The following is a 21,019-nucleotide window of genomic DNA, read 5'->3' as shown; positions in this document are numbered from 1 at the left end:
GATTATATGTTATTTTCTGAGAGTATAAGACCTCTTAAAAATTTCAGTGTAGATATTAGAATTTGCCATTGACATTTACCTTTAATGAGCGGAAATCACTGCCTAAAAATCGCAAAATAAAACAGCGTCTCAACAACAATGGTTTGATAACGTATGCAGAGAGCTTAAAGGCCTAGATTCACTACTATATAAGTGTCCCCCCCCCCCCCCAAAATCCAATATACAACTCCCATCTTATCTGCTGCTTATCAGCGATTATGTAACAGTAACTGATTAGAGGGCAATTAGCACAGCAGGGACCCCAACTAGACCATGAAGATGTGTGCAGTGGAGTTGAAAGAAATTATTTTTTCTTCAGTGAATGTGGAATGATAATAATAATAATTATTATTATTATTTTGATATTATATAGATAATAATAACTACTACTTTAATGTTATAATAATAATAATAATAAAAATAATTATAATCATATTTATTAAATATCATTATTATTATTATTATTATTATTATTATATTACATATAGGATGATAAAAGATACAGTATTAATATTGAAAATAATAATGATAATAAAACACAAGTATAGTGAAAACTTCATGAGTTCTTTGTGTTGACAAACAATTTTTTTCGAACTGGAAATTGATTTTATTGTATTCATGTAATTAACATTATTTGAATACAAAATTATTGTGTTCCATCTATACTCAATTTTCCTTTTCAGTAATTGCCAAAAGTGACTTTTTTCATGCTTTGCTTTGTAACTTTGAAATGCACATTCTGTTTTCAGTTCTAGACAAATGTTATTTACAGTATTTTGCAAGCTTTAGATGAGTGAAAGTCACATTTTTTTAAAATATCACAATTCTCCAGACAGAATTTGAAAAAAATAAAAACTTGCATATTTCTTTTAGTAAGTTTCTCATTATTTCATTATTGTGAAAATAAGTTTCTGATTATTTTATTATTGTGTTTGATCAACAAATATTTTTCTATACATAGAAATGCCAAAAATAACTAGTATAACTTTAAAACTTATCAATTATTCATTAATTTAAAATAAATAACATAATTTCCCCTTCTCACTTGTAAGGTAGACTGGCTATCCAATAAACAACGACCCTTGTTTATTGGAGCCATACTGTGATGGTCATTAGCCCCCAACTGTGCTGGTGAAGACAAAAAACCCTTGGCCTACTGCCAAAATCTAGGCCTTTGAGTACCTTAGCCTGCTGGCGGCATGCGATTCAGCCTTTGCGACCAGTGCACATACGTGCAGTCTGATCATGGTCTGCACTGTTCGCTACTTAGTCAGTAAATTTTCAGTGACCACCTCTTCGAATAATAATTGGTATTATTATACCTCACATAAATGTCCAATGCAAATTTCCCATTAGTTTAACTTGAATAATATATCATATTCCCCAGTGATTTTATATTACATGCACAAAATCGTTATTTTCAATTTCTACGCAGGTGATATGATCCATAATTTCATATCACATGCGCAACAGCGTTATTTTGTTTTTCTGCGCATGTGATATATTTTTTTCATATCACCCGTTGAGAGACTGATACTTTTGCATTGATTAAAAGAGTGAGTCGATTAATTTTCAGACGAGGCGCTTATATAATTATACTTTAGGTTTAAATTACCCTTTTCTGCTGCTCTTGCATGTGCGAACACGGTCGAATTTTCTTTTTTATGCTACGTGCAAAATATTTCGAAAACAATTTTTCATCAAATATTGAATCGAAACTACCACAATAAGTTTGGAAATGATCTAACTAAGAAAATGAGTGCTCACACTTATATGTTTCGTTTAGAAAAAAGAAAGTTATCACCGTTTTTCGAACACTACTGATTGACGCAATGTTAAAATATTAGAATAAATATAGGGGTCAGCTATAAACGTCTCGATTAAATCTATCAAAAAAGTCTTATAACACGGCAAAGTCGCCACAAATTGTAAGTGCTAACAAGTAAAGACTCTTTAATTCTGTCTTCATTATTTGGTCAGTAATTACTTTTTAATGTTAAATAAATTATTATGTTGATTTTCCAGTAAATGCTTTGACCCTTATAATCTTTCGGTATAATAAAATAAATATTGCATTCTTGAGAGGGTGATATGAAAAATTTTCACCCCTCGAAATATGAATATAGACCTTGGCTGGCGCCTCGGTCAATATTCATATATCTCGCGGTGAACATTTTTCATATCACCCTCTCAGGAATGCAATATTTATATAATTGCGTCGTTGCATATCAATCTTATTCAGGCTATTGAATAAATTCATAACATTTATATTATATTTATACGTGTAGATACGTATGTAATAAAAAAGGTTATTTTCTCGACTAGAAACGAGCTTAGAAAAACACCGTGATTCTAAACGCGCAAAGTATTTTAATAAGCAATTAAATGAGCTAATAGAGTGTGTTAGTCCTTAATCATTTTGGAGAAAACTAAAATACCTATGTTCGAAAATGATGTCGAACTGTTACACCGGATTAATGGAAGACATACCGTATTTAATATATTAAACTCATAAGAAAACGTAAACTGCATTAAACTACATCATTCAAAGGAGTTGAAAGAAATTACATCAGTATCCCGGCATGTGTAAGTACGGAACCATTTTATAACTGAAGCTAGACTCTTTCGCGTTTTTATTAGATCAGATTTTTCGCGGTTGTTTAATTTCACGGAAATATACTACCCGCGAAAGGCGCTAATTTAAAAAGTGCGAAAACAATTTTAGGTTTACAGTAGGTCTTTATATGTGAAACGGCTTGTCGAGTAGATTCTTTGACAGTGACGTCGTGTTCGGGCATAATTTTGTCGCAGTTTCGTTTTTAGTTGAGGCGATTCGTCATTAGCAGTTTGAGCTAATCGTTTTCAAAAGAGTGTCCTTTATTTATATCATTGTATTTAAGTTTTTAAAATGTTCCATAATAGATTTTTGTAAGTGAGGTTCAAGAAGACGCTTTTATCCCATATCTCACGACATGATCGCTGTTCTTTGAGCTCATCCTTTCTGCGTTTACCAGGAGGGTCATTGAACGAAGGTCGTTGTGGGTTTGCGACCAGTGCAGCGCAAGATCAGCCTGCACATCCGTGAAAACCTCTTTGAATCATAAGTGATACTGCCCAAACTGAATGATGGACTAGTCCATTTTAGAAATTTAGCAGGGTAAAGGTTAATCTAGTCTAGGTAAACTGAAACGGTAGAATAGTAAGTTAAGTCATAGAAAAACATTCTTAACACTCTAGATGCCATATTTTCTATATGAAACTTAAATATTTCTCTTTATAAATTGTAGAACAAATTTATAAAAAACGGTTATCTCGGATACAAAATTTGGTCACTACATCATATCACAGAAAAACATTCTTAACACTTTTTATGCTTATACTCTACCCCATCTACATTAAAGTTTGTCAAACAGTTTGTCTTTTAATAAAACAGTTTCAACTGTTTTCTTGAATTAATAACTAGGGTACTAAGTAAAAGTACTACATTGTAGCTAGTTCTATAGAGGCAAATTTTTCTATTTGATCGATATGAAATTTAGTCAGAATATTTGTCTTTTTGAAGTTTAGATCAAATGTTATCTGGGATTAAAAACTAGGTAACTATATCAAATCCTAGCAGAACTTTGCTTACCATCTAGCGATTCAAAATCGTCCGAAATTTTGTTAAGACATTGAAAGACATTTTGGAGATTTGGCCAGGATTGTGATATGTGGAGTAGTCGAAACGAATTTGTTTACACTGGACGATAACAAGGGTAGACGGACACAGGGCGAGCGCACTAGCTCATATTGGCCACTTTGTATCAGATACATAACTTTTCATGTTGAAGAACATTTCATTAAAGTGTAATGTCAATTTTTTCCTGCGGACAGGCTGTCGGACGAACGGATTAAGCCAAATCTATATCCCCATCAGCAAAATGGTGGCATATTAAGCCAGACCTTTTCACCATTATCGGCGTGTTTTTTTTTTTTTACCGCACATGGTATAATCAAATTATGTTGAGATGATCACCTTGATATATCAGCCATCCTAGGTGTCCACAATTTACTTCGACTTAATAAACATTTGCATATTAAGTCGAAAGTGGACTTTGGACACCTAGGACGACAACCTCACCCCCCCCCCCCCCCCTCTCCCGCCAAAAAAAATTATATATATATATATATATATATATATACAGGCAATCATCCGCTGAAGTTTGACGACTTTAGAACAAAGCGTTCTTTAAGTATTGAGCGGAAAACATTTCAGTCTCAAGGTCAGACTGACTCAAAAACAACTGGGGGTCATTTTGTAACCACTTGCAATCATCCCATGAACTTTGACGACTGTAGGGGAAAAACATACCATAGTTATTGAACGGAAACCTCAAAGGACATGTGTCCTTACTCTTTGAACTTCTGAACCCCAGTATGACACAGACCGTCTACAGGCAATCATCATAAAAATTATAAAGTTTTTCGACAGAAGTCTAAAACGTTCTTTAGTTATTGAGTGGAAACTGTTACAGTCTCAAGGTTACTGTGATCTTGACCATTGGCTTACAGACTCCCTAAAACAACAGGGGTCGTCTAATGACCCTTTGAAGATTGATAATCGTTCTCTACGTGTTTATTGATAACTTAATAGTCTACCTACGACAGACAGATGGACAAATAGCAAGTAAACAACCCTTCTTCTTCGAAGGGGGTGGTGGACATAAAACACTTTTTGTAGTGTAAAAAGTTTTAGACACTACTTATGCAGCTATTCAGACTATGACAATTAAATTTATATTACAAATATTTAAATTCTGTTAATAAAGGCAATATAAGCATAGGCAAATATAAAAGCATCTAAGAGTATGATATTATATTAAGACGTAATGGCTGATCATCGTTCCACAGATAAACTGACTAAGACTTCTTCACAGATAAAACGACTTAGGTCAATTCCAATCACTATCAAACACATTGAGGTAGACATCGGAGAACACATATCCATGTGTGTTACTGGCGTTACACTGAATGTTCATGTTATCTTCCACGCGTAGATTGGTCAGTGTTACAGTGTTTTCGTCTTTCATGATCTGTTTTTGTGCTGGAATTTAACAAGAGTAAAATAAGAGACATATTAATTTGACATGGCCATCCCTACGCTGAAGCCAATGTTTGATGTAAAATGTGGTCAAACAGAGGACATAAGAGCCGCGCAATGAGAAAAGCAACACAGTGCGTTTGCGACCAGCATGGATCCAGACCAGCCTGCGCATCCGCGTAGTCTGGTTAGGATTCATACTGTTCGCTTTCAAACCCTATTGCAATTAAAGAAACCGTTAGCGAACAGTATGGATTCTGACCAGACTGCGCGGGTGCGCAGACTGGTCTCGATCCATGCTAGTCGGAAATGCACTATGTTGGTTTTCTCATGGTGCGGCTCATATTATATTATTTGAAATTATGAATCGTATGTATATAAGTTTAATAATAAAGAATGCCATCAGGAATACAGTGTTCAATGTGTATTAAATAAGTTAAGGTGAGCTTAAAGGGGGGAACAATTCAAAAATTGAGCAAAGTAAAGTTATTAGCTTCTGTCATTGTGTGAAATTATAACGAATTTACTTTGATAGTGTTTACTTTTGCTCCGGACAAAAGGAAAAGTGAAACGGATGTATGGCTGCTAAGATAGACGGTCGGTCACAATTACCAGATCTCTTTTCAGTAGGGTATAAAGATGATATATACCCTGAACAGAGGGAGTGCGCGATAACTCTCAATCCCTGTTAGAACATATATGTCCTGACAATTATTCAAGGTTAGGTCTTTCTTTTTTACTGCTCAATATATAATTTCAAAAAGCAATAATTCCCACCCCAGGCAAGTACATGTACATGCTAGTTCTGGTAATATGCGCAAGTTCACTTCATACTGTACCAGTTTCATAATATTGGGTCAGAGCCCTTGAATATTGTGATAACATTTAACGGACAAGCATTGGAAGCTGATGGAGAGAGAGATGGACGAACTCAGTAAGAATATTTATGTAACTACGTCATTGTTCTCTCAATGATAAAATAGTCTTATGATCAGGAAAGGTGAAACGGAATGAGCAGATTCACTTTTTTGTATTGTTTTCTTTGTAACACAAGAGCCATTTTTCGTCGGCCCGGACAAACAACCACATAATGTCCCCCCTCCCAACCCCTCCACGACCTCCCTCCAAAACAATTTCGGAGAGCATAAAACATAGAAGGTAGTGTTCTGTGGTTCTCATACGCATAAAAAGACTGCTACGTTAACATCTCACCTGAATATTACACACTGTCTTTGAACTGATATCATATTTCATTATTCTTTTAAAACGGTTCAACTTTATGACCTGTTGGTTAATGTACATGTAAGGCTGTTTTAACAGGATCTTAGTTTCATAAAGGAAAAGAGCCCTTTCTCACACAGAATTTGAACCCGTAATATCTAGTTTAAAAGTGTAGTTATATAACTTGTATTGCTAACTCTCAAGCAATTCAGTGACTAAGAAACATTTTATAAAACATACCATCTTCAAGAGGAACATCGTTGATGTACCATGTATAATCTGGTTTCGGGTCGCCATCTGCTTTGCAGACAAACGTGGCATCACCATTGATTCTGGCTTCTACATCAACAGGTTCCTGTACCCAGACAGGTGCAGCTGAAATATTGTAACAATTATAAGCTCTAATGTTTTACATCTGTGATATTGGACATGTAATAACAAACGGAAACTTCCGTACGATTGCGTATATTCAACATAAAATGATTTTCATAACCGAAGAAGCCCGCCCGCTTAGCTCAATGAGAGCGCAGATCTACGGATCTCGGTGTCGTGAGTTCAAGCCCTGGGCGAGGCGTATGTTCTCCGTGACGATTTGATAAAAGACATTGCGTCTGAAATCATGCGTCCTCCACGTCTGATTCATGTAGGGAAGCTGGCAGTTACTTGCGGAGAACAGGTTTGTACTGGTACAGAATCGAGGAACACTGGTTAGGTTAACTGCCCGCCGTAACATAACTGAAATTATGTTGAAAAACCGCGTTAAACCCGAAACAAACAAACAAACAAACAAACATAACCGAAGACTGCCGAACTTGCTTATGGGAATACGTTATCGAACGGAAAAGGCTGATTGCGCATTTTCAATACTAAAACCCGTTACACCGTGACGTTCTCATCGTAGATCAAGGAAAATATAGTGTGAATGGTTCTACAGGGTTTTGTGCTTGTATAACTTTTGACCATATGTTGTGAACTCAACATTTGTCACTATTTATACAAGATTATTGAAAAGAAGAAAAAACCGAACCAGTTTTTCAGACAATATTAACGTATGCTTTGCTGTCTATGCTTAGAGAAACAGACACAATTGGAAGACATTATACCAGTTTCAAAGAAACAAATCCATGTTGTAGTATTAAGCAGCAGTTCTTAGACTTGAAACAGATACAAAACTCGAGACATAAAAGGAAAACTGAACGTACAATATCTCGCGATGTCAATTATATACTTGTATAATCTTCATGCGTTGGATAGAGACACAAATAAAAAGAGTATTTTAAAATTCTGGCGACAAAGAATGTAAAAAAGAGTTGTAGTAACTTACATTCAACTGTAACATGAAAAGTTTTTGTTGCTTTCTGTGTGGACTCTGTGTTCTGACCTGTACACTCGTACTTTCCGGCATCCGACTCCTGAACGTTAGTGATGGATAATTCCTGTCCAAAGCTATAAACTGTGGCGCGATCGGACAAAATTCCGTCAACTCTCTCCCAGTTTACATCTGGCGTTGGACTATGAAACGAACAATTCATGTTATATTTACCATCTCAACCACATAATTTATAATTTTTTATTGTCTTGTAAAAATAATTTTCTCACTATTGTTAAGAATTTACAGTTAAAGCGGCACAAATATTTAGAGTAATACACTCGACGACTTTAAAAACGTCTTACAAATATATGACAACGATTTCATTCTTGCAATTGTATTTAAATATTTTGATATACAGTTATTAATCGTTAAATCTGATTCAGTATGGTGGTTTCTTTTGTTATTACGAAACGTGACGTTGCCACCTGTGCACGTGTAGCACTTACTCTAATCCGTGCCATATAAAATTATCTGCATGCCTCTACAAATAGTTAATGCTATAACATGTTGAAATTGATTACAAACTTACGAGCAACCATCTTTTTCTATCTCTTAATTATATTATACTAAACCTCTGTTTATTTTTTTTCTAATTTAGGCGTTCTTCCAAAATTTTTACTGACACCTTTTGAAGTGAAAATATCAGACATCATCTAGTTATTTCGGTTTTTGAGATTAGCCGAAATTATAGTTGACAGGCTGCGGCTCTTGGGTTCCATATTATATTTGACACCAGTACGTAAACGGTTTAATTAGGTCAGAGTCAAATTAGTAAGTGTTTAGCAACGTAAAATCTATTTAACATTTCATCAATGGAAAAGACTGATATATTTAACTGTGTAACGACACAAGGAGATATTCTTTATTCTCTTCCAACGACGACAACTGAATCTATTTCTATTCGAATACGAGCCTTATGAAAGGCAGTCACGTTTTATTTCATACAGAAAAAATATCGTCTTATTATCCTTATATATTATGTTTTTTTTTTTACAAATATATGCACAGATAGGGCGTTTTTAAAGTCCTTAAGTGAACTCTTTATTTGCAGTATCGGCTAACTGATTATCAGGACCCAGGAGCCGGGGAGTTGCTCCAGTTATTATTGTTTGATACATGTCTATTTCGAAAACTATCACAACACTAAAAGGTTAATCTTGAGCTATCAGTGAATTGATCTATGGTCCCCGAATATATCCTAGATTCAAAAATGTGAGAACATTTTCTCGTAAGGCATGAAAGAATGCGGCATGAACATTTAAAAGTGATATCTTTCTTGCAAATTAAATTTAGTAAAATTCTTTTCATCTGTAGAATGTAAGATCAACAAAAGGGTCATGATGATCCTAGATCGCTCTCCTGAGTAATATGAGCTACATGCTTCAAATGTCAAACTGATTCTAAGATATTAAGAAAGTAGGTCAGCAGGTCAAATTCATGGTAAATGAAAGTCAGATTTAAGATCGGTGTGCAAAACTGTACATGTCATCAAATATCAAAAGTCTTGGCCTTGTTGTTTCAGACAAGAAGGTTTTTAAGTGTTTTTCCTATATAAGTCCACGTAAAACTTGGGACTCCCTGGTAGGGGCCTCTTTTAAACTCAGGGACGAAATTTGAATAATCTTGGTAGAGGACCACTAGGCAATGCTACATACCAAATATCAAAAGCCTAGGCCTTGCAGTTTCAGACAAGAATATTTTTAAAGCTTTTTTCTTATAGAAGTCTATGTAAAATTTGGGACCCCCGGGCGGGGCCTCTTTTCACCCCAGGGACGTAATTTGAGCAATCTTCATAGAGGACCACTAGATAATGTCTCATTCCAAATATCGAGGCTCTACGCCGTGCAGTTTTGGACGCGAAGTTTTTCCTTTGGGTTGCCATGGCAACCAGGGTTCTACTTGGAACAGCATCATTTGAAAAACTACCATTCGACCACACAATAATCACTCCTTTATAGTTTCTTTAAATTCGGCCCATTGGTATCAGAGGAGATGCTGTTTGAAAGGAAATGTTGACGAACGACGGACATCACGGGATCACAAAAGCTCACCTTGATTGAGCCTTTGGCTCAGGTGTGCTAAAATGGGAGAAAATTGAGTATCTAGCAGTGAGTTCAAGGCCTTTGCAGTTCATCTCGTTGAAAACGTTAGCATTTGAAAACATATGCATTTTGCAAAAGAGGGTGAATATTTAGGGACCATACTTTTTTTCATAATTTCTTAATTAGATTTAGGTTAATAGGAGTGGAAGGGCGAGTTGATTAGTAGACACAGTTATTTGTGTTATTACAGGGGTATACAAAATGACAAAATCGTTTCTGTAGAATGCTGTGAGCTTATTACGAAGGAGTTTGAGAGGAGCATTTATGATTGGGTATAAGGAAGTACATGTTAAGCCTGATGATAAGCAGAAGTTCCCTTTATAACAGGTCATTTGTTATGTTTGCATTTCTGTTACTTAAGTCCCTCCCTTGAAAGCTGTTACAAAAGTTATTCTTACAGAAAAATGTTAAAGGGCCACAACTTTTCAGTTGGGCATGATTCATGTTATGTCCTGGTAATGTGCGCTAGTAGAATTCATATTTGTATATTCCTGCAATTTGGGGCCAGATTCCTTTAAAAGGAGTAATTCAAACACATATTTCAGTAATATTTTACATTTTGTTAAAATTCATAGGGCGTAACTCCTTAAAGTGGCTTGGAAATGCGTGTCCAAATAATATTATGCAGAAGTTCACATCATAGTGATTCATTTCTGTACGTTTGGCCATGATACCATGAAAACCGTAGGAGTTATCTGGACATGGTTTATATTAGTATAGAGCAGTATACAGTATTTTGTAAAATTTCAAACAAACTGGGCAAGGTACATTCATATCCAGGCAATATGGACAAGTTAACTTCATAGTGATATATTTCTGTAAGTTAAGGCCAAATGTGAAGGACAATGCGGTAACTATATTCAAGAAGAATATTAAACATTGCAATAATGTCCAAATACCGGCAAACATAGCAGCCTTCAAACCATTACTTGAACTAACTAAACTAGTTCCTTGCAAGAAGCTTAAGACCAACACAGTTGTTTAGCAAATTGATTCTTACTGCTGAACAAGCCACTGTGACAGAATAAATTCATTATTTGAAGAGTAACAAGACATTTTTCTGTTAAATCCTCGATTAATAATACACTATTACACAAGTTTAAATTATATTCTGTATATATTGTGCAGATTGGTGCGGGCAAAATGGTTAAACATTGTGTCACCGGAGTACGGTATTAGGGTCACGAGTTCGATCCTTCGCTTTTCAACCAAAATCAAAATAAAGATTTCGAAAGAGTCCCGGGCGGGGGCTGTTTCCCAACTGGTACACTCATGAACCAGGAAATCTTCAAAATAATCAATATTCTTCCAGAGGAATCTCAGATATGATAAACAATTTTTAAATGATCTATTTCTAACACCCTACATCTTAACTAACCGTAAAAGAAGATCGAACTCAAATGAATACATATTTTCCAGCGAAAAAGAAAAAGAGAAAAGAAACATTTGAGCTGTACTGTTTCAGCCATAATCCATGACCCTTTCCTTTTTAATCAGATGCTGAAATAACATAGTAACACTAAAAGTAGTTGACCATAAACAGATAATTGCTTTAAACTAAAAGAGTGCCGAAAGCGCATATAACGCAAGGAATACGTAATCAACGAAAAATGTTGATTGTTATTACAAGTCCAATACTAGGTATGTATCTAGAGGACACTAGTGTTCCCACTCGCTGCCACTCTATGGTCATACCTTACTTCTTGACAATGCCAGACTAAGCAAACTTTTTAAATTTTAAGCTAACATGTGAAATTATAATGAAAATTATCAGTGAGATATTTCCCCGTCTCACTCACTGTGCTGTGACTGCTTTCCAATGAAAAACAATGTCGTTGACGAGATATTTCGATATCACAATGAAAATAAACAAATATTATCTATATATTACATTGAAATGGGCCGAGGGGGTGGGGGAGAGTAATACCGTACGAGACCTCGGAGGTGTGTCGTTAGAGGGGGTCATGACACTCAAGACGTTATAGAGGTTCATGGCACGGATACTATAATTATAACATCATCAAGAAACAAACAATAATTTAATGTCAGCATACTTTCCGGCAAAAATGCATTTCAGCTTTAGCGTCTCCCCTTTGAGTATAATCTGGTCGCTAGGTGATGTCCAAAGCTCGTGAGGTTCGTAAGTATGTTCTGTTGCTGAAATAAAAAATAACATACAAGTCACATCGAAGGAAAACTGTATAACAATTCGATATTATCAACTGCATTTTTAATATCAAATTAAACTTAAATTTTAAACTATAAAAAATAACAACCAAATTATTTTTGCCAGCATAAAAAATCATTACATTACCAATAAAAATTTTCAGCAAGGACAGATTGAGGTATTTGAATTCATATAAAACTGTACAGTTTGTAAATATATTGTAAATAAAAATAGATATTACTTAAACTGATCGTTCTTAGAAAACCACAATCATTTGTACTCATAAGACTAAATGTAAAGAAGATTAATCAGAAAAAATCATAATCTTGAAATAGTACATACAGCCTATGACTTCCACAAAATGTTCTGGTCCAATTATATAGATTGCCAAATAAGTGCTCATAAGCGAACAATGGTACGCTTGTCCATATAATTCATCTGACTTCCGCACATTTGTGAATCGGAGTCTCCCTTGAAAAACACACAAAAACACACACACACACATGTCGATATGCAGTCAGATATGTTTACATCCTTTTTTTAAGTATACATTATGCAAAAATATATAATTAATCAGTATATATCAACTCAGTCATGAATTGACATTTTATAGAAAAAGCAGTAATCATTACAATGAAAAATATCTACTTTCAACAAAAATGGAATTTATATATTTATTGGTGCGTTACACTTTTAAAGAGAGTGTGCCGTTAGGGACCTAAAATGTTTTCACATTTTTTTAAGCAAATTTACACTTTATGGGTCAGTCACACTACACCGTATAGTGTTAACGGACGTCCGACGTATAACAAAATTTTCAGTCCGTTCGTGTCCGTTTGCATGCGTGTCCTTTTCTCATGCGGTGCCTGCACTCCTTGTCCGGCGATGTTCTTTCCATCCGGTGGAAGGTTTTGAGCATGTTCAAAATTTGGAACGTACACAAACGGACAAAGTTGTCCGTTAGATGTACGGTAGCAATGCGCTGGTATGCGTTTTGTTAGTTACTCGTGCATTTCTTATTCTGTGCTTGTCCGGTTAGCATTCGTTCTTGTCCGGTGGACCTGATTCACGGACGGATAACTACCGGAAAATCAACGGATATAACGAATGTTCAATGAGACGGTATCTGACAAAAACGTTTTGTCAGTTTCTCATGCGTTGCGCTTAAGTTTTACCCGGTACAAGTCCGTCCGTTACTAGTACGGTGATATCCGTTAATTGAACGTTCTCCGTCCTGTGTATGTGCGTTGCGTCTTGCGGTCATTGTGCGTTTTGTCCGTTTTATGCGCCCCATACACCAGCACCGAGCAGCAGCGGGGATGCCTTTCCTCACCGGATAACTTTCTGCCGCAATTTTTCTATACGTTGGGCTTCCGTTTACGCTATACGGTGTAGTGTGACTGACCCATTAGATACAGCACCCCGTTAACACATTTTAACAATTATAACACTTCTATTGTGCAGGTAAAGACTAACGGCCTAAAGTTAGTCACGAAACACGGGGTGGAGGCGTTTATTTTGGGGAGAGGGGATCGGGGCACATTAACTAGGCAACGAACGGTATGTATATCAAATTACCCATATTGTCCTTGTTCACATTGACATTCAGATCACAATGTGCATTTTCAACCAGCAGTTTTTTCTTTTATTTTCATGATTTCAGTGAAAAACTATGCAGGCGTAACATATTTAACTGAAAACCATCAGTTTTGAGTAAAAGCAGAATGACTTTCCTCCAACCATTAATACCTTCACTATCTATGGTGACTCTTTCGTCCAGGTGGATGGGCGACCAGTCATCATAACTTCTCCGCACCCACTGTACTTTTGCCGGTGGGTCACTTAGGGGTGGGTCACATGGTAATGTCAGATCCTCTCCTACATGTGCACGATGTGTCTGAAAGTAAATTATTTGCTTTGGTGACTCTTAAGTCATGAACTGTAAATAACATAAAAACTTGCATTTAATTCTGCAAAGGTATGACTTGGTTACAATTTAAACATATCAATTCATTGAGAAGATACACATATTTTTACATATTAATTTTCATGTACAATTCTCTCCACCGTACAGTTTAAAGATTAAAACTTTTGTTAAATTAATCAGACAGCTCAAAATTCTGATTTTTGATATTTCAATGCTCCTAAAACTGAAAAAGAAATATCTTGGATATACAGGACTGGTGTAAATCTATTTTCCTTTCTCCAAGTTTTTACTTACTACTCCAGATTCATGAGCAAACCTCCCAATTTTAGCCATTCTCAGGTTGATTTTGATTGATGCAGATATTCCAAAACCGTTAATGGCGAAACATTGATATACACCCTCATCTCGATATTCTGCACGTTTGAACACGATGGTACCTTTACCAGCAACTTGTTCGACACGGTCACCATGGTAGTTTGGGTCGTAGATCCTTCCATTACGTTCCCATTGATACCTTTGAAAATATAATGTATAAACATTGCCTTTTAGTGATGTCGATATGAGGATTTATACTTAGAGAGAGCGTTGGCCGAGGTTCATATCACTTTTTCAAGGTCGATAAGTCATCATACATGTCGAACCTAAAAGGCAATAATTGTTGAAAGTTAATTCAACACAGAAAAATCAAATTGCACGTTACAGAGGTTGCTCATTTCATTGCGATAAATTGTGAACGACGACACACTACGATCCTATGTTCTGACGTCAAAATGTCTTGACATCACAGCGCAGCTGTAGGTCAATATTTTTTGTGGTATGCTTACCAGTCAGTACGACTTTTTATCATTAATCATCATGCAGTGTTTAGACTTGTGAAAAGGAATATAGATTTGATGATAACTGTTCTTTTTCAGAGTTTCATACGTCATGCATTCGTCTGCATGACGTGTGGCATCTGTACCCAAATGGTCACTGATTTTCAATTACTGTTGGTTTAAAAGTATAATTCTTTCATAGTAGGAGACCACTCAGGTCGTTGGATCTACACTAGTGTCCAATGCCTTATATATTGCCTAGAAGGCCGCTTGTTGTATTTATATAAAATAAAGTCTGTAAGAAGTCGCCATATCACCAAAATTCATGTAGATCAATTGAAAAATACAGCCTCTATCACATACACAATGTTTTTCTTCTATTTGACCTTGTGACATAGTTTTTGACCCCAGATAAACCATTTTCAAACTCGGCCTAGATTTTATCAAGGGAATCATTCTGACAAAATTTCTGAAAAATACAGCCACTATCGCATACCCAAGCTAAATGTTGACAGACGGCAGACAGGCAGACAGACGCCGGACATCGAGCGATCACAAAAACTCACCTGAGCATTGCCTAAAAACCTACAAAATATAGTGTAACATGAACTATACACAGTATATTCTGATGATTAAAACCAAAAAAGGCGATATAGAAATCCTAAAATGATGACATTTAATACTTAAAATTCAAGAATCTCTTATTATACATTAAGCTAAACTGAATTGATACTTAAAGTTAATTTCAATAAATTGTTACATATTCAGCAAAGTTTGAAGTCTGGAATTAAAACATAAGAATAAGAAATCTTGAATCTATCATAACTTTGTTCATAGAAGTTAATACGAAGAACGCTTGCTGAATGGTTATAAGACTGAAATATTAGTTAATCTATGCTCAGTTTCCTTACAATATCTACAGAATGAAATTTCAACATTCGTTTCCAAATAGTTCTAAATGACGTACTTTTAAACGGTGTTTAAAGCATGTCCTAAAATGATATTAAGTCCCTTGAATATTAGGGTAAGCGAAAACGTACCTTGGTTTTGGAATTCCATTAGCTTCACATATTATCTGCACTGATTCTCCTACACGATAGTAAATGTCTTTAACTGAAGGCTGTATATTGATTTTTGGTGGACGGTTTCCTGAAAATTAAAAAGTTGCTACGGTATTATGCATTATGTACATGTTGCGGAGTATAACGTTACGGCAAATTAATTATAAATCATATTGTGACTCCCCAGCTTTTGGTGGTGGTGCAAGACTCCATGTGCTCCTTCTGGCATTATTTAAGATAAATGCGGACAGTGGGTAGAGTCACCAATCTTCTGAAAGACAGCTAGATTGCTTCCCCACATTAAAAAATTCTACATTCCAAAGCGATGTCAAATCCAACCAAGGGTAACTTTTAAAAAGCTAGATGTGCCTCGATTGGTTCATCCTTGAAAGCAAGGTTTGATATAAGCAAACGTTTTAGAATGCCGGTTGTGGGATAGGGGAAGCTCTCAAAATATGAATAATTTCTCGTGTTAAGATTAAACCAGAAGGCATTATCCTGTTATTTGGTCCGCGGACCAGAAACTTTCCGGTCTTATTTTCTTGTATTATTGTAACTTTCTTGAAATTATTTTCTCACCGGTAATGGCGGTATATGTTATTGGGGTCAAAAAGTAGTCCATCCTAAAAAGTAGTTCCTACAGTGTTGCAAAAAAAAAGTCCCTAAAGTCTTTTTCATTCCCCAGGTGACTATAGTCTGTATCAAAAGACTAATGCTATTTATTCCGTACAGTGTTGAAAAAAAAATAGTCCCTAACCTCAGGTGACTATAGTCTGTATCAAAATACTAATTCTATTTATTCCGTACAGTGTTGAAAAAAAATAGTCCCTAACCCCAGGTGACTATAGTCTGTATCAATAGACTAATGCTATTTATTCCGTAAAGTAACCAAGTATAAAAACTACTTACACGTCAGTTAGCAGTCCACTTCCACAGCAAATGAACAACGAAATATCCAAGTTTTAAAAGAGCAGTTCCAGCACAAAATTAGTAAAGTCTTTATTCCGAGATACTGTTTACGTACACACAAAATTTACATATGCCATAATGTACATAAAATCCGAGCAAAATATACAAAAACATCACACAAGCACTTTACTACACAAAATCGTCATCATCCGAGTCGAAGTGCCACTGAAAGGCAGACTTCTTGTACGGGTTAGACATTCTCCTTACTTTTGATTTTTTCCCTTCTTTCTTAGTCTCACTAAACCCTGTTGGATGACACACATTGTTGGTGCGGTTGCCTTTGGGCTGCGAAGACTGCTTCCTTTTTGTAATCTTTGTTTTTGGTCTCCGGCTACTAGTCGTCAACGTTTTGTTTGCTTCATCATCAGAGGAGGAGGTCAGTTCCCATGACGGTAATTGCGTCTTTCTTGGATTTGGCATTGGCTGATGCAGAATACTGCTATTCAAAGTTTTGTCAGCTTCATCTTCGGAGGAAGACGAGACAGTTATGACAGCTGGACCAGCTACGGCAACGGAGGAGCTTGAATGGGGCTGTGGCATATTCATGTCTTCCGATTCTGAAGTCTCTGCTCCGCTTTCAACTGGCATGATCTTTTCTTCATTGTTTTCATCCCCCGATGCTTCATGTTCTGGCGGTCCTTCCCACGAGTCAAACAGAGGTGTTGTATATAAGTATTCAGCGGGCTTGTTCAAGGGATACACTTCTTTTACCAGGTCGAAGAATTTCTGGTACACATCTCCCTTACACTCGCTACGCCACATGGTTTCCGCTAAGTGTCCTTCAAACTGTCCGGACTTTGTTCCAACGATTCGGCGGAAATGATCCTTTGCATGTTTCCATGCGCCTTCAATGCGGTTGGTGTGGACGTAAGTTATGTCTCCGGTTTCGACATTTTTATATGCTTTCTTGAAGGCATATTTGTGAAGGACTGTGAAATGGCGATATCCAAGCGTGTTCAGATCAAGATATGCCGACCAGCCGTCGCTGTAGATGGTGAAACCCGGTGCAACATGCCTTTGTATCAGTGGTATCAGCGTCTCCTTCGTGCGGTCGGTCACTGGATATAGGATGATACTGTTTGATTCACGATCTACTAGGCCGAAAATCCATACCTTCAACCCTTGTTCGGGTTACCACGGTGGTATTTCACGCGCCTACCGAAAAGGGACTCATCTATCTCTACTATGCCTCTGATGACTTTGTTATAAGTTCTCCTGCTAAAATATTCTTTGAAGAGTTCCCTAATGTAGGAGGCCCAGTTTACTGCTGTAGACTTGTACGCTACGCCGCTGAACTTTGAGCATTGGTACAAACTGTTTTTGTCCAAATATGACTTTATGAAAACAACAATATCCTGGATTTCAACCTTTGTTTTCTCAAAGAAAGAATTAGCCCGCAAAGACTTGACGTGGTTTCTGTTTTTTGTACAACGGAATACTTGACCCCCATTTCTCTCAGTGCGTGACTTTAGCACCATTCCTCCATCACAAACTTCTTCTCCGACCTTCTTGCCACAAAACACATGTCGCGCCAGTAAACCGTTATTTCTCAACCACTCGAGAACTACCACGTTAGAGGATCCAAATAAGCCAAAAAAATTCCAAGGATTTTCTAAATCACGAATAGAAATTTCACTGGGAACGTCCTTTCTATCTCTGTAATTTCCACCACTTTTATTTAATCCAGACATTACACTAATTTTTTGTAATAAATTTCATCTAATTTAACTTTATTCCTTTTTTCACACTGCTCTTCGCGCTTACTTATCAACATCAGAAATGGCGACAATACATGGCATTCTGAAAGCGGCCCTGAAAGCCATGTTACTTTATAAAACAATGGGAAACTGATAATATTTGTATGAAGACGATAACTTACCTTTGCTGGAAATAAACACATCACTATTTATCTCAATGTTGAATGGGTATAATGTCGCACACTTCCATCAATATACTCGTACCGATTATTTGTGACATTAAATGCATACAAATTGTATTTCTTTTCGTCAAACAGACGGAATAAATCGCGAAAATGTTTATATCCGCTCTCATCCCTGCACAAATTTGTCAGATAAGCCCACTCTAGGAATATATCTGGATTTAATCCATTGACGTACACGAATGCAGCTAATAATAAACGATCAAAATGTTTAACACCTATCTTCCAAAACAGTCTTCTAATTAGCTTTGGCCACTTTTTAGCATCTCCAATAATGTCTTGTATTATCATCCATTGTGTGTAAATTTTTCTTCTGTGATCGCGTGCTTCCATAGCTAACGGTCAATTGAAATTTGCAATCACAATCCACGCATATTAACATCTCTGTGAACTATGTTAATGGGTTCACTCGAAGTACATTATTATCTTTTGATCTGAACGTAAAATTATGGGTAATCATTGTCTGCAGAATGCCTGACCTCTCTATATATACTCCTGGTATTTGGTCCGCGGACCAAATAAATTCTTCGTCGCTATATATACTCCTGGTATTTGGTCCGCATCTGAAAACTTCTATATTAACGAATTATTTTAAGAATGTCACCCCCAAAAGACTACCAAGCCCCATTTTCTGAAAATATGCTCCCCCAAAGAAAACCCTTTTCCCGGGGATACTTCCCCTTACAAGCATTAGAATGAATCTATCGGAAAACAATTTCGTCTCTCTATATATACTCCTGGTATTTGGTCCGCGGACCAAATAAATTCTTCGTTGCTATATATACTCCTGGTATTTGGTCCGCACCTGAAAACTTCTATATTAACGAATTATTTTAAGAATGTCACCCCCAAAAGACTGCCGAGCCCCATTTTCTGAAAATATGATCCCCCAAAGAAAACCCTTTTCCCGGGGATACTTCCCCTTACAAGGCATTAGAATGAATCTATAGGAAAAACAGTTTCGTCTCTCTATATATACTCCTGGTATTTGGTCCGCGGACCAAATAAATTCTTCGTCGCTATATATACTCCTGGTATTTGGTCCGCATCTGAAAACTTCTATATTAACGAATTATTTTAAGAATGTCACCCCCAAAAGACTGCCAAGCCCCATTTTCTGAAAATATGCTCCCCCAAAGAAAACCCTTTTCCCGGGGATACTTCCCCTTACAAGGCATTAGAATGAATCTATCGGAAAAACAATTTCGTCTCTCTATATATACTCCTGGTATTTGGTCCGCGGACCAAATAAATTCTTCGTCGCTATATATACTCCTGGTATTTGGTCCGCACCTGAAAACTTCTATATTAACGAATTATTTTAAGAATGTCACCCCCAAAAGACTACCAAGCCCCATTTTCTGAAAATATGATCCCCCAAAGAAAACCCTTTTCCCGGGGATACTTCCCCTTATAAGGCATTAGAATGAATCTATTGGAAAACATTTTCGTCTCTATATATATACTCCTGGTATTTGGTCCGCACATGTATAATTTATTATGTGTATTCCTACGCCACCTTACATGACCTCAGCAATGAATGGCGGATGGATACACTATGATTTTTTTTAGAATGGCGGATGGATACACTATGATTTTTTTACAGAACCGAAGCTAAACATATCATTTAAAAGTTGTGGAATTTATTTGGTCCGCGGACCAAATAACAGGATAATGCCAACCAGAATAAAGACGAAACACACTCGAAAGGAAACCAGTTACTTTGATGTCAATATAAAATCTGTTTATCGTCTTAGCTCACTTTTTTCATATCGTTGACTTAGATTGGTTTGGTTAATTCCGTCCATTGAGCTCTTTTTGGTTATCTGGTTTCCTGTCTTATGTTTTTGATCCGAAGTTGCGGATTGTGAAGGACAGTATCTATTTCTATAAGTTACTTTGAAAGCAGTCAATCTCATTTGATCTTGCTTCGCCATAGGCTTCATATTGATAATGAAAGGACAATCTGCAAGTCATGCACCTTTTGTTTCTTCCAAGTAATCTCACAGTCAAATAAGATCACTTTTATCAATTAAGACACTTTCGGCGGCTAGGAGTTTGATGTACTGATTACAGTAATACCTGATTCCGTGCATTTTTAATTCTTTTTAATTGATCCATGAAACAATGTTTTTATCTACTTGTTATAATATAAAGCAACCAGGGACCAGTTGTTTGTAACTTTTAACAGGCGGTTTAGCTAACGGTCGAATAAATTTTAGCGTTATATTTCGACTGTTTAGAAAACTTAGAAAAACAAATGTACGAGTTAATTATCATGAACACAAAAATGTCTCTGCAGTAAAATTCAAACATCGTAGTAGTGT

The 21,019-nt window shown here is 36.2% G+C and overlaps 1 protein-coding gene across 1 annotated transcript in view; it reads right to left on the bottom strand.

Moving 5' to 3' along the window:
- Window positions 1-4,638: 4,638 nt before the first annotated feature.
- The window catches only part of LOC123530345 (uncharacterized), an 80,554-nt gene continuing 64,173 nt past the window's right edge, over window positions 4,639-21,019 (bottom strand). Inside the window, exons 32-39 of the mRNA XM_053521743.1 lie at window positions 15,764-15,872; window positions 14,203-14,422; window positions 13,731-13,878; window positions 12,324-12,452; window positions 11,869-11,971; window positions 7,665-7,852; window positions 6,581-6,715; window positions 4,639-5,122 (exon numbers count right to left, since the gene is read on the bottom strand). Of these exons, the coding sequence (XP_053377718.1) occupies window positions 4,971-5,122; window positions 6,581-6,715; window positions 7,665-7,852; window positions 11,869-11,971; window positions 12,324-12,452; window positions 13,731-13,878; window positions 14,203-14,422; window positions 15,764-15,872 (1,184 nt within the window). The 3' untranslated portion in view covers window positions 4,639-4,970. The remainder of the gene's footprint in view (window positions 5,123-6,580; window positions 6,716-7,664; window positions 7,853-11,868; window positions 11,972-12,323; window positions 12,453-13,730; window positions 13,879-14,202; window positions 14,423-15,763; window positions 15,873-21,019) is intronic.

The sequence above is a fragment of the Mercenaria mercenaria genome, chromosome 13, assembly GCF_021730395.1.
Source record: "Mercenaria mercenaria strain notata chromosome 13, MADL_Memer_1, whole genome shotgun sequence".
Taxonomy (NCBI): Eukaryota; Metazoa; Mollusca; class Bivalvia; order Venerida; family Veneridae; genus Mercenaria; species Mercenaria mercenaria.
This window is presented reverse-complemented; position numbering and strand designations above follow the sequence as displayed.